This window comes from Octodon degus, unplaced genomic scaffold (genome assembly GCF_000260255.1).
Source record: "Octodon degus isolate 3935 unplaced genomic scaffold, OctDeg1.0 scaffold00123, whole genome shotgun sequence".
Taxonomy (NCBI): domain Eukaryota; kingdom Metazoa; phylum Chordata; class Mammalia; order Rodentia; family Octodontidae; genus Octodon; species Octodon degus.
The window spans coordinates 5,027,734-5,041,981 of NW_004524699.1; the positions used below are offsets into that span (position 1 = coordinate 5,027,734).

General features: G+C 53.2%; 2 protein-coding genes across 5 annotated transcripts in view; both read right to left on the reverse strand.

The window, feature by feature from the left end:
• Nup214 (nucleoporin 214) overlaps window positions 1–3,520 on the reverse strand; it is an 80,269-nt gene extending 76,749 nt beyond the window's left edge. For all 3 annotated transcript variants that reach the window (XM_023700313.1, XM_004640444.2, XM_023700311.1), the window contains exon 1: window positions 3,360–3,520. In XM_023700313.1, coding sequence (XP_023556081.1) covers window positions 3,360–3,404 — 45 coding nt within the window. In that variant the 5' untranslated portion in view covers window positions 3,405–3,520. The remainder of the gene's footprint in view (window positions 1–3,359) is intronic.
• Window positions 3,521–5,659: 2,139 nt separating this feature from the next.
• Aif1l (allograft inflammatory factor 1 like) overlaps window positions 5,660–14,248 on the reverse strand; it is a 19,745-nt gene continuing 11,156 nt past the window's right edge. For both annotated transcript variants that reach the window (XM_004640445.2, XM_023700445.1), the window contains 4 exons: window positions 11,419–11,485; window positions 10,144–10,185; window positions 8,733–8,895; window positions 5,660–7,379 (listed from right to left, as the gene is read on the reverse strand). In XM_004640445.2, coding sequence (XP_004640502.1) covers window positions 7,292–7,379; window positions 8,733–8,895; window positions 10,144–10,185; window positions 11,419–11,485 — 360 coding nt within the window. In that variant the 3' untranslated portion in view covers window positions 5,660–7,291. The remainder of the gene's footprint in view (window positions 7,380–8,732; window positions 8,896–10,143; window positions 10,186–11,418; window positions 11,486–14,248) is intronic.

Here is a 14,248-nt window from a genome sequence, read left to right on the forward strand (position 1 = left end):
CAGCTACACATTATTATTTATAATCTTTCCTATCTCATGAACCAGTGTAGTGCTTAATAAATTGTTAAATACTAAAAGCAGCTGAGCAGAAAGGTAGCTGCAAGTTCAAGGCCAGTCAGGGCTACAAAGTGAGTTCAAAGCCGGCCTGAGCTGCATACTGAAACCCTGTCTCAAAGACATACATAAATAAATTAAAACAGTGAAAGTATCAGCCACCTGTACTGGAAGTTCTAACTTCCAGTGTGGTACTCAATACAGTGGTTATCACAGAGGTTATATTCCAGACACCCTCACAATAAGGGAAAACTGCGACATTGTATTTTATTTTAATTTATGTATTTATTTATTTTTGCAGAACCGGGGATTGAACTCTGGCCCTTGCGCTTGCCAGGGAAGTGCTTATTCCACTGAGCCATCTCCCCGGCCCCCAAACATTTATTTTAGTATCTATACATTTTAAGACTTTAGAAACCCTTCCCACACTCTTATACACCTTTTCCACACTTTGAAAAACACTTCTGATGTTCTTAACCATCTTCTAAACTCATATACCGACGTAATTTTAACAATATACCTACACTACAGTACTGCAAAGTCCCGTGATGTAACAAAAAATCTGCGATAGTTCGGATTAATATTTTTTGAAAACCTGTGAAATAGGCCACGAAAGTCGAACCATGAAATAGCAAGGGACTACTGTAAATATGTATTGAAACAACCACAGAAAAGATAATTAAGTAACAAGAACTGGCTTCTTTTATCAGCTGCTCAAAATCCCATCACAGAAATGGGTATAGTTAATCTTGAGCACTTAAAACTTATTAAAAGCCAGATGCTAAGAGGACATCCAAAATGCAAATCTGCTGTGCCTGGTGGTCCACAGCTATAATCCCAGCACTCTGGAAACTGAGGCAGCATTGTGAGTTTGAGGCCAGCCTAGGCTACACAGTGAGACCTCATCTCAAGCAAACAAATACAACGCTATCTCCAAGAGTTATGAAATCATTTACTGAAGTCAAATTCAACAGTTGGGTTCAATGTTGACTCTATGGGGGAATCTGATTTGGTTCATGACCAATTCGGTTTGCAGCCAGCATATGGAGAGAATTAAATTCGTGAACCGAGGTACCACTGTAAGTAAAAGCACAAGTCCAAGCCCTTAATACAAGCAAGAGGGCCACACACGGCTCTGCCCTTCTGCTCTGCCCCCTCGCCTCATCTCTGGTTCCTTCTCACAGAGGGCCATCATCTGCTACAGCCACTGCCAACCCTGCCCCTATTTTCAGGTTTCATTTCCTTTAATTTTCATGTTCCCGTTAGACATGAGTGGCCGCAAGCTTTCCCTGGCCTTCTGTCAATTCCCCTCTGCCAGCCTTCTAAAAATGTATCTATCTGCATGTTTTCAAAGACTATTTTCAGCCCATACCAACTCTACCCATGACTTTGTGAAACTGTACTATGTATGGTCATGATCCCTTTTTTCACCTTTACTCTTAAACTCATCTTCAGGTCAAGGTTTCAATGAAAGGGATGTGAATCTGTCGTGCTTCCATTTCCAAAAGTGTAAAAATAGGCTGGAGAGATAGCTCAGGGGTCTAAAGCACCTGCTTAGGCAAGCTTAGACAAGCACAAGGACCACGGTTTGATCCCTGGCACCATATGCCATGCCAGCTCCACCTCCAAGGTAGGCTGAGCTGGCCAACAACGGGAAAAAAAACAAACAAAAAAAAGTGTAAAAAAAGAAAAGCACTGCTTTTTTGGCTTTCATTTTTGTACATGAGAGTTGTATGGTTTCATATGGGATCCCTGACACAGCTCACATAACTTCCTTGCATTCCATGTTTCATGCATATGTGCTACGAGATGAGCTGAAATACTCCAACTGACTGCGGTGGGCAAAGATCCACACGGCTTGCTGGACTAGATGTGCGTGCCTGGACTAGATGTTCATGACCCCAGCGAAGACTACGGTAGGAGCATCACAAGTCTGAGGCCAGCCTGAGCGTTTGCCACCCCACTCCCCAAATTAAACTAAACTAAAAAGAGCTGGGGCGAAGCCCAGCACTCTCTAAGTACAATCCCCAAGAACGGACAAATGAACAAATATAAACACACACACACAAATTTACACAGCTTTCCAGGTAACATCATATTATGGTTTCATAAAGAAGCAGAGCAAAAAATTTCAGTAGTTGTTTTTGTACAAGGTATTAAACCCCCGGCTTTCAAACTAAGCAACATCGCCGTCCTTTATTTTGAGACAAGGACTCACTAAATGTACCAGGCTGAGCTCAAACTTGCAACCCTCTTGCCCCAGCCTCCCAGAGTTCTGGGGTTACAGACATGCGCCACCGTGCCTGGCTTCAGTCCTTTAAAATTCTTATTGTGATGATCTCGACTCTGCTCTATTTGGCCTCTGTCACAAGGCACAGAGGGTCAGTAGGATGAAGAAACGCGGAGCAGTCCTTCCTGCGACAGTAACTCCAAGGCGGACTATGCTCCTCAGTCCGCAGTTCTAACCTTTCTTCCTCCTCCCCCAGTGCACCTGAGGAACAGGACACATGCCCAGTAGGTGGCTCAACACGCAGTAAAGCTCAAGGAACAAAAAAATCCCAGTTCTTGATCTGGAGAGGCTCACTACTCCCTTAATGCACACTTCAGTGATGTGCTTCATGCAAATGCTTAAATCTTCCAGCAACTCACTCCCCTTCAGCTTTCTGTTAAAATAGCTCGTTCTCTGTACCTTCATTCTGCCAAAACATGTATAAGAACTATTAAACGCGCCATCCTGGGAGTTATCTCCTGTTACCACCAGTAATCTTCCCGTTAGTTTCCTGCCTTTTGACAGGTGTCCGGGGCGAAAGTCCGGTTCCCAGTCCAATCAGCTAGGAGTTCTGCGAGTGGGACGGCTCTCCCTGGTTGTACTTGGACTACGCCTGAACCACCTCACAGAAGTATACAGCCGGCATGAGGACGGGAGACTCCTAGCCCTCCCGTTAAATGCGACTTAGGGTGAGTTACTTGCACAGCTTCGATCTGCTCTCATCCACGACCACCGCCGAGGGTCGCTGTGACCATCACCACAGCGCCTGGCACGCAATAAGCGCCCAGTCGTTACGGCCGCTGTGGCAACCACCCGCAAGGGGCTGGTGGGATAACTCAGGAGGCGAGCCCGAGCCGCCCAGGGCACAGGGAGGCTGCATCCCGGGACGCGTTCCCGTCGGCGGCCGGGCGGAGGGCTGCGCAGGCGTTCACGCAAGAGGCGGGGCAACCGCCACACGCGCGCCTCCGTTCCGCGGGACGCAGGCGGGACTCCAAGTCGAATGAAGGGAGGGAGGAGGCCCCAGCCTGTCTCTGACCTTCATCTCTCGCTCCGGGATCATGGCATCCATCTCGTCTCCCATCGCGCCGTCCGAAGCAGAGGCCGCTGCCACCGGCGGCCTTGCCCGCAGAACCCAGACCTCTCGGAAGCCAATTTCCACCACCTCGGCCCCAGCCGCGCGCCGCCACCGCCGCGCACTTCCGGCGCACCTCAGTGACGTCAGGAGCCTCAGTCCGGGCGGGAGCGGAGCGAAGCCTCGACGTGGTCTGAAGTCGCGCGCTCCACTGGCCGCGGGCCCCCATTGGGCCGCCCGAGAGAGGGGCGTGCGCCTGCGCCCTGGAGTCCCCTCGAGCCGCTCCGCTGGGCGGGATTTCTGGGTGCGTTTGTTTCTCTGCGCTTGTTTAAGTTTTTGCCGCCGCTCGTGGCCAGGAAGCCTCGCCGTACTTTAACTGTTAGGTGAAGCGCTGTTAGTGGCTTGCGACACAGAGGTTAGGAACTTTATTTTCACTAGACAGCTTCTAGGAAAGGCTTTTTTTTTTTTTTTTGGTGGGTGGGGGGATTTTTAGGGAAGGGCCTGCAGGGTGCTCAGGGTCTCATTACTAGATATCCGACTCGTAGTAATTCTCCCCTTTACAGCCTCCCAAAGCTGGGATTACAGGAGCGCGCCACCACATCTAGTCTCAATCGCGACTCGGCGCGCCCCGGGGATCCGATCTTGGGGCCCTTGCACCTGCTTGTTGCGTCTATTTGTAGGTGCTTTAATCCGCTGAGCTATTTGGCCAGCCCGCAAGGCTTTGCGTTTTGCAGGGGGCGATGATGGGACTCGTTAGAAGATGGGTAGAGTAGGTCCTCACGAGAGACCTGTGTCTAAGGACGGGCTGAAAGTGGAGATCCTGAGACACCAAGCACCTGCTTTGTTTACTCCTTTAAGGTAATCATTTCCAGAGCAAGAGCCGCATCCGCGCTGAGTTTTGCACCAAACACTATAGATGTATCTTGTTTAACCTTCAAGCCTTCCCCCTCACCTAGGAGTTTATTAACATTTGATGAAAGGGGAGCTGGGAGAGTTTTCCATGGCCTTCAGGCAGCGCGTGGAGGCAGGATTCAAATTCAAATCACCTGACTTAACACGATTGCAAGGTCCTACGTAGAAGACAGGTGCTGGAGTGGAATTAGGCAGCTCTGGGACAAGGCTCTACTTGGAACCCACAGGGGAGGGGTATTCTGCCATGCGCTGTTGGTTTTCAGCAACCCGCTGTGCTACTTTTCAAGCCTGCTTCTTGTGTAAAACAAGAATGAGGTAATAGAGCCTGTCCTGGGAGGATGTGAGGAGGAAGGGACGTTCTGGTGTCTGGGGCTGGCTCCACAGCCAGCTCTTCTGAATTTGCTGAGATCATAACCATTCTTGAGACAAACCAAGAAAGACACCGGGTCAGTTTGTCTGGTTTATTCCAATCTGTAGAGATGATACCCCACCCCACGCATACTTACACACACACACACACACACACACACACACAACTTAAGTCACAAGAATTTGCGCGACAAACTTTCCTTTTGAATCACGGGGACAAAGCCATACTTAGCAATCCCCACGTTGCTGGTTACACAAGTTAGATTTGGTCGTTTTCAGAAAGAAGATAGTTGACGTTCTGAGAAGCTGTGCCCTTGGCTAGGGAAATGAGATCCGCAGCCAACAGCCACAACCCAAATACGCACAGATCCCTTGTCCAGGGCTCACAGTGAGCTTGTCTCCCCAGGACTGAGTTCTAAGAGCTGGTGAAGGGACTGACGGGCTTCTGTCACCCCTCGCAGTGAGAAGGCTTCTTCCATTTCTTCTCCTTCCTGAAGTCTCCAGCTGTGGAACCCAATGAAGTAAGCCTGGTTGGTTCTGCCTCCCTCTCTGAGTGAGAAACAGCCACACTGAATGGGATAGGGAATTAAAACAAGCTTATCTTTCTTCAGGAAGAGAGGGGAGGCAGGGCCCGGAGTGGGGACAGGCACTTGCTAATCTCTCCTCCCCCCAAAAAAAACCCCATGAAGCTAGGAGTGAGGTGGGTAGGCCGGGTTTTATATTTACAGGGAGGAATGTTGTACTAGGGTTTAAACTTCAACTAGGCCTGTGTATCCCTTAGATGAGGATCAGCCAGCTATACCCACACGCTCCTGCTCTTGAACTGGTTGAGACCAGAGGATTGACATGACCTGGCCATGTCCTTAGGCCCTACCTGTTTTATTCCTATAAGCTGCTACTGGGGCAGCACCCCAGGTCCTTGCCTATGGGTTTACAGGAGCCACGGGAAACCCGAAGTGGTTCCAGTGGGTCCGAGTCCCTCAGTTTTTTTGTTTTTTAATAGGAAAATTTATCGGGGAATGGAGATAGCTCCCAGGAGACAGGAGGGGTCCCAAATGAGTTGCCCTGTCCCTAAGCTTTTGCAAAAGCTTCAAGACTCTTGCTCCAGTCTAAGGCAACTCCCCTTTGGTCTCCTGGTCCCTGGGTCCTTGATCCCCACTGCACATAAGTTCCACAAGCTTCTGTCCCACTGCTGAGTTGTGAGCTCTTGGCCGATAGCAGGAGCTTAATAAATCTAGTCAACGAGTGAGTGCCTCTAGTCCTGAGGACACAGGTAAGGACCCCAGATCACAGGTGGAGTCAGGACATCTGACACTGGCCTGCCTGGGTCTGAGAAGCAGGTCACAGAGGAACCGCAGAGCAGGCCTGGCCCTCACCCAGCCCTGACGCTTACTGGAAAGATGAGATAAGCCTTCCTGAGTACTGGCCCAGGACGTTGGCCCTCTGCCCCCTTCCCCGCTTGTGACACTGACGCACCCAGAGCAGACGCGAGGCTCGGGCAGGCTCTTCCGTCTCCAGATTCCCCTGGCCTTGGGCAAAGCAGTTAACCCCAGTGGCCATCACAGCGGAAGTGGAGAGGCCCAGCTCCCCTACAGGGCAGATGGGGGCTCTGCCATCCTGAGTCCCTAAAAGGGACACAGGTAGCCCAGTCCAATCCCAAGGCCCAAGGTTTTGAGTGACTCAGGGAAGGAAAGATGAGTTAGAAACAGTGGGCACAGCCCAGGTCGAGGTAAAGTGGAAGGACTTAAAGCTCATAATAGGTGCTCAATAAATATGCTGAGTGACTACATGGAGGAATGTGTGAGCAGCACAAGCAGGGTAAGAGGGGACATGGAGGAGGCAGTCGGGCCTCAGGCGATTGCGATCAGAAGGACAACCTGTCACTGACTGCTGGCTTACCGGGGTGCTGGCTTTTGCACAAGCATTTTCCTGTCTCCCATCCTGGGGCCCTCTGTGTCCTCCCTGCAGGGCTGGACTTCCCGGTTGACACTTCCTGGAGCCCCTAGCCTCACCTCCACCTCCGAAGCCTTTTGCTTCTCTAACAGGGAGGTGTGGCCAGGGAGCAAGGCCAGAAGGTTTCTTCCGGTTTCTTCTGGAAGGGCAAGGACGGCTAAGCTCCCTTCCTTTCCACCCGTATCACATGCTTGGGGGTGACCAGAGGGGTGTGTCAAGGGGGGGATCTGTGGGGTTGGAGGCAGAGTGGCTACGTCCAGGGTACCCGAGAGCACTGGAAACATGGGGCTCTGCAAGGGAACCTAAATGAGGCCTGTAGCCCTTTCCCCCCCAGGCTTTTGGGACCTGGCACTGGGGTCGCAGGCATTCTGGGAGGATGGAGGTAGCGCCTCTGCCTCGGCCCTGCCCTCTCCGGTTTTTGGTTTGATATCAGCCCTTCTGCCCAAGGCCAGGAAAAGGCAGGAAGAAGATAGGCAATTGGGGAAACCCAAGGCTCAGGAGTTCCCAACCCAGAGTCTTTAAGGCAGATAATTTGTGCTTTACAAAGAGAATAAGAAAACACAAGCCCACAGGGGCCAGACACATGTACATAAATCCCAAAGAGTCAGGAAAGAAGGGCGGGAGATGGGGTGGGGAGGAGCAGGAGGCCGTGGTCTGGGTCCTCAGGGCAGACTCGAAATGTCTCTCTCAGGAGGAGGCCCCGCCGGCTTGGGGCCGCTCTCATTGGCTTTGCCTTCAAACATCATGACTCTGGTTTAGAGATGGGAAAAACAGAGAGAAAACAACAGGATTAGGATCCCTTTCTTCCCTGACCAAAGCTCTGTGGGCTCTCCTGGCCCACCGTGAGGCCCTTTATACAATACCACAGCATTGTTTTTGGTTTTGTTTTGTCTTTTGGAGTCAGGGTTTCCCTGTGCAGCTCAGGCTGGCCTTGAGCTCACTCTGCAGCCCATGTTGGTCTCAAACTTGAAAGGATCCTTCTGCCTCAGCCTTGAGTGCTAGGATTACAGGCATGTGCCACCCCACCCAGCTGACACACATTGTTTACCACTGTATTTTATTTATTTATTTATTTATTTTTCCCTGAGACATCATCTTACTATGTGGCCTAGGATGGCCTTGAACTCTGTGATCCGCCTGCCTCAGCCTCATGAGTACTGCGTTTATAGGTATGCAGCACCACACCATTTCAGTTTTTTTTTCAGGGGCCTATGAGATAGCTCAGCGGGCTACAGCACCTGTTCAGGCAAGCTTAGACAAGCACAGGGACCTGACACCACATGCCACACCAGCCCCGCCCCAGGGTGGGCTAAGCCCACCACAAAAAAATAAAAGTTTTTTTTCAAAAGTGCTTCTGATTTCATGAAAGCTGAGCAAGTAGTGCCCCTTTTGCAACGATGGGCAAAGCCCCTCAGGGAGCTGCTGCACTCAGTCCTCAGTGGGGAAGCACGGGCGGGAATTTGGCCAGCAGCTAAGTCTGTGTCACATTGGTACCTGTAGGACAACTTGTAATGGAAGAGACATGCTTTCACCCCATTTTACAGACAAAGGAATCGAGACAGCCGAAGGTAACTTGCCCAGGGTCATTTAGTAGCAGACAGTGGCAGCGGGGTTTGAATGGCAGCTCCCTTTCAAGTGGCTCTTTAATTCTATTTCATGTTCCCCACAGCCCCACAGGGTAGTAGAGTTGCTTCAAAATGAGGAAACTGAGGCCAAGTATGGTGGCATGTATTTGCCATTCCAGCACTTGGGAGGCTGAGGCAGGAGGATCACCAGGAGCCTGAGGCTACCCTGAGCTACAGAGTGAGTTCAAAGCCAGCCTGAGCTACATAGGGAGACCCTGTCTCAAGAAACCAAAACCAAAACCCACAAATTAGGAAACAGAGGCACAGGAAGTGTTCCCAGACTTATCCATGTCGCTACCATGAATTGGAACTTACTGTCACCCTAGTTCAAGCTAATTCCCCCTGCGAGGACCAGTCAGCGGGGGCCTCTGATGGTAAGAGCAGGGGGCTCAGAGAAGCCAAGCCCCTGCCCAGTGCCCCACGCCCCCTGCTCCCTCCGGGGCCAAGCCTTGGAGTCCCCAGGGGCAGAGCCACTCACAGCTTGAGGACCGCAGACCGCTTCCCCAGCATCATGTTGACAAAGTCTCGGTAGGAGATAGTGTCGCTGACCCCGCCAGTCACCTCCGAGATCATCTTTTTCATCTCCAGGTGGGTCTTGGGCACCCCAAGCTTCTCCATCATCCTCTTCAGGGACATCAGGTCTGTGGAGTGGAGGCACCCTCATCAGCCTGGGCCCTTCATGGAGACCAGGCAGCTCCTGCTGTCTCCCTCCCTGCCCCACCAGCTGCTGGGGGAGACCTGGTGAACCACCCAATCTCTCTGACCCCTTCTCTGTCAATGGTAGAATGGATTTGCTAGGCTCCTTTAAGAAAGTAACAGCCAACAGCAGGCTCACACCTGCATCCCAGCACTCAGGAGGCTGAGGCAGGAGGATCGCCATGAGTTGGAGGCCAGCCTGGACTCCACAGTGAGTTCAACACCAGCCTGGACTCATGGAGAGACCCTGTCTCAAAAAACCAAAAGAGAGGGGTCGGGGAAATAGCTCAGTAGAATAAGCGCTTGCCTGGCAAGCACAAGGGCCTGAGTTCAAAACCCTGGTTCCACCAAAAAAAAAAAGAGAAGGAAAGGAAGTCTGCATCTTAGGCACAGTGTGGCAGGGGACTCAACACCCCTGCCACTCCCACCTGCTGTGTCAGGGCTCCCCTGGGCTGGGAGAGGGAGAGGGAGCCAAAAATATCCCTGGAGCAGGACAAGCAACAAAAGAATAAAATTCAAGCAAAACAAGGGAGGCACCAAAAAGTCAGGGCACGTGCAAGAGCCCCTGCCTCTGGCCTCCTTGCTGCCTCCACCTGGGGCTGAGGCGGTTTCCTTGGGATTGTTCGGGGTTGAACGATGGCCTGGCGCAGAGGGGGCTGGGCAGGGCGATGAGGGCCGGAGCCCTGGCAAGGCACAGCACTGGTGCCAGGCCCAAAGGTGTGGGCTGTCCAGGCCTTTCTGAGCCCGCAGCCCACTGCAACAGGCCGAGACCCGCCTGCTTCCCTCTAAGATCTTTCTTGCCCGGAGGGTGGGGGCTTGAGGCTGGTTCTCTCCCTGCAGTTCAGGCTGGCTTTGAACTCACTATGCAAGGGCTGGCTGCAAACTCAGTGATCTTCCTGCCTCAGCCTCTCCAGTGCTGGGATGACAGGCATGTGCCACCACACCCAGATTATAATAGGAGGCCTTGCAGCTTCGGTAGACAGGAGAGAACAGACTGGCCAGGGTGTGGCTCCCTCCTGGGAAGGGGGCAAAGCAGAAGGAAGGGGACAGTGGGGGCTACCTCATGGACAGTGGCGCTGGCAGAGAGGACAGACAGCATGCTGGCGTGACCATCAGGCAGCCGCAGGGTGTGCCCCATAGTCTCTTGGGACCACACACCCCATGCCCCCTATGCCCAGCCCGCCCCTACTTACCAATCTCGCCCTCATTGTTCAGGTCGAACTCCATGTACTTCTCTGGAAATCACAAGCAACTGAGTCAGCTCAGAGGCAGAGGGCTGGGACCGGGCCCCTAAGGGCCCTCGCCACCCACACCCCAGGTCCCTGTCATCTCAGGCGCCTTTCTGACAGCTGGAGACAGAGCTGTTCCTCCAGCGACATTACCCGCTTCTGCCCCCAAGGGGAAGCTGTTCGGACGACCTCTACCCCATGTGTCTGAGAACCATTCCAGCCCTGGGCCCTGGACTCACACTTGGAAGGGCAGCTGGGAGGCCCTCTCCTATCGTGAGTTACACTTCACAGCTTGGACTCCCAAACTTGTGATCCTCTTGCCTCAGCCTCCTGAGTGCCTGGGTTACAGCTGTGTGCCACACCTACCAGCTATTCTTTTTCTTATTCTCAGGGCATTATAGCATTCGGATAAGGGGCAGAAGCTTTGGAACCGGACTGACAATGGCTCAAGTCCCAGCTCTCGCCGTGGGTGACCCAAGCCAACAGCCCCATCTTCCTGAGCCTGGTTTCTCTGTGAATTCACAGTCGTGCCAACCCCCTCCTCCCTCGTGTGGGTCTGGAGGCCCAGCTTCACCTGCTGGCCATTTTTAAGGTCGTCAGCCGTGGACATCCAGCCTGAGGACAACTGAGCTGTAAACCGCTGGCAAGTTTTGTGTTTGTTGCCTACATGCGCGGAACGGGTGCAGCCCCTGGACTATTCCTGGCGCGCCCCATCTCAGGGCAGGAAAGGCATGTGCTCCTCTCCTGCACACCGCTGGGCTCTCCTTTAGAGCCGCTGGCGGGTAATGAAGAGTCAGGGCCCGGAACAGAAGGACCTTTATGCTGCCCCTCTCCCCGCGTGGGCTCCCCGGCCCTGTTTTCTTTTCATCCCATGCTGCCAGGACTCAATGGGCAGAAACTCTGCCCCCCTGCCCCACTGAGGCGACACAAGCGTCCTTTCTCCGCAGGGGCTCCCGAGACGCTGAGCCGCGGAGGGGGAGGCAGGGACGGCTCACAAAGACTGGATTGTGTGCGGGCTCCAGTGAGCAGGGCCCCAGCGGGCGGGCAGATGGGCGGGCAGGCGGCAGGAGCCAACCTGAGCCCTGCTGGGCGGCCCTGGTGGCAGGGAGGCAGGGAGAGGCGCCTGCCCCACCTCCGGGGGCCCTATCTGCAGCCGGCCAGGAAGAGGGGTGCTGTGGCTGAAACTGGGTGGAGGGGGGCCGCACGGCCTCCCCAGTGGCCAGCAGCTTTCGGGCTCACCTTTGAAGGCCGCGAGCTTCTCCGGCAGGTTCTCCTCATCGCTGTACTTCTGGTCGCAGAGGAACTCCTGCAGAGGACAGAGCTTGAGCTGGACATGGCTCCGGGCACCAAGGTCAAGCACACACAGCCCTGGGGCCTCCGTCCCACCTGCGGCCACATTTATCCTTGGTTTTCCCTCGGCCCTTGGAGACAGCTGCCCAGCCCTCTGCTCTCGATGCCTTTGGGGACCTGTGCCACCCGCAGGGCAAGGAGGCCTTGCCGGGCTGAAGCTCCTAGCTCCTCTGAGCTCTGAAGACAGCTGCCTGGCCCCTCATCTGCTCTGAGGTGCATGGGCTCCAGCATGAGGGGAAACTACAGGGAATGTTTAAACTCTACAGAATGTATCACAGTGAAAGACGCATTGTCGTGAATCCCCTTAGGAGCCGGGCTGTAGCTCAGAGGCACAGCACCTGCCTGCTAAGTGGGGAGTCTGGAGTTCAATTTCTGGTGCCAAAAAAGAAAGAAAAGGAGGCTCTTGAGACAGAACGAATCCCTTCAAAATCTGGATCACACCCATCCCATCCTTCTCAGCACCTTCTGCAGCAGCTCCGAACTCCTCTTCCCTGGTCTCTTTGGCTACACTGGCCTGACCGCCTCAGTGTCTTGCATCCACTCAAAACATTTGCTTTCACAGTGATTTTGACTTTGGGGAAGAGCCGAAAGTTCCACAGATCCAGGGCGTGAGGCGGAGGTCACAGCAAAGACGTGCTTCTACAAGCCGGCCTCTCTGTTGGGGGGTGAGAGGTGGCGCCTGGAGGCAGCAGCACTTACTGTGCTTTTGACCATGCCTTGTAAAGACCCCCAGGAAAGAGGACACCAGAGCTGCTGCAGAAAGAGGCAGAGATGATGGGAAGAGTGTGCTCCAAGCCGGGGGAGGACCTTGAGAGGAATTCACAGCAGTGCGCCTGATACTACAACAAATCCTATGGTTTGGTCTCCCGCGGGCAGTGTATCCAATCCCGGCCATCACAGTCCCTCAGATGTAAATAGTCACTGTACTTGTCCATGACCGCTGCTGCCCTGTGTGCCAAACGAGCACGGCCATGGAGCTGCTCCTTGAGTGTGCGAGAGTCCAGTGTGAGCGCATTTGCTGTCCCTGCCTCGGACGTGCTATGTCCTTACACTCTGCCCTGGTCACAAAATGCTTGATCTGGACAGCCACGTCCCCTCTCACCTGCTTCCCCGTCTGTAAAACCAGGGGTTCACCCCTGGCCAGCTCCCCTCTCCTGCGTGGGGTCTTTCCAGAACCATGGGGAGGGAGGCCGCTGCAGTGGCGGCTGCCCGCGGGCATAGCATGCACTTGCTCTCGGCTCCTGCAGGATCCCTAGATGCAGCCACTAATGTCACAGAGGAAATCGTCGGTCCTAGCAGGAGACCGTGGCCGCAGCTGGCTCAGTGCCTTGGGCCCTCACATAGAGACGGGCAGAGTGCAGGTGTCCACGCCACCTGGTCTCCTGTCTTCACATGAAAGCCACCGACAAGGAGCAGCAGCAGGCCCCAGGTGCCTTGCAGTCTTCTTGCTCTTCTGCACTGGCATTCAGAACCCTCCTTTCTTGCCAGCGATGGGAAATGCCGCTGTGCTTCTCCATTCCTTCATTTGCCCTCTTGACATTTTTGAGGGAGCATGCAAGGCAAGCACTGAGCTTTGCCAGGCACCAAGGAAGGAAGGAGACGAGGTGAGCACAGCAAGGTCCCCATCCCAACACTACGCGAAGCTCACGTTTAAAATGATATCAAGAGGGGTCGGGGAGATGGCTCAGTAGAATAAGCACTTCCTGGCAAGTGCAAGTTCAATCCCCGGTTCCACAAAATAAATAAATAAATAAATAAATAAATAATAAAATGATATCAAGGGCCAGCCAAATAGCTCAGCTGATTAAAGCGCCTGCAAGGAGGTGCAGGGGCCGGGTGTTTGATCCCAGGGCCTGCTGTGCTGGCCCCACCCCGGGGGGGAGGGGGGGCGCACAGAGACAGCAATTGAGACTGGGGGTGGTGGCATGCACCTATAATTCCAGCTCTTGGGAGGCTGTAAACAGAAGGATCACTATGAGTCCGATCTAGTAGTGAGACCTTGAACACCCTGTAGACTCTTCCCTAAAAAATACACAATAAATAAATAAAATGATATTGGAGGGTGGGGAGATAGCTCAGTGGAATAAGTGCTTGCCTGACAAGTACAAGGTCCTGAGTTCGATCCCTGGTACCACCAAAAAAAAAAAAGATATTAAACCATGCAGTGTGATGGTGCATGCCTATCATCTCAGCACTCAGGAAGCCGAGGCAGGAGGATTACTGTGAGTTCAAGGCCAGACCAGGCTAATCATGAGAGCCTGTCTCAAAAAGAAAAGAAGGCCCATCTTGTACGATGGCAGGTGAAAAAACTGAGAAGCCAGACACTAAAGAGAAGAAACCCAAAGCCAAGAACTCTGCTGCCAGTGGTAGTGGTAAAAAGGGTTAGGTGCAGGCTGGTGAGATGGCTCAGTGGTCTAAAGCACCTACTTGGAACATGCTTAGCAAAGCACAGGAACTGCGGTTCAATCCCCCAGCACCACATGCCAGCACGCCCCGCCCCCTGGTGGGCTGAGCTGGCCACACACACACACACACACACACACACACAAATAAATAAATAAAATTTTTTAAAAAGGGTTAGGTGAAGGCAAAAATATCCAAGAAAAGGCAGCCCCACTGCAGCCGAAATCTCATCCTGGTTAGAGGAATTGGTAGATACTCCCAATCTGCTATGTGTTCCAGAAAGGCTTTGTACAGGAGAAAGTACACAGCTGCTAAA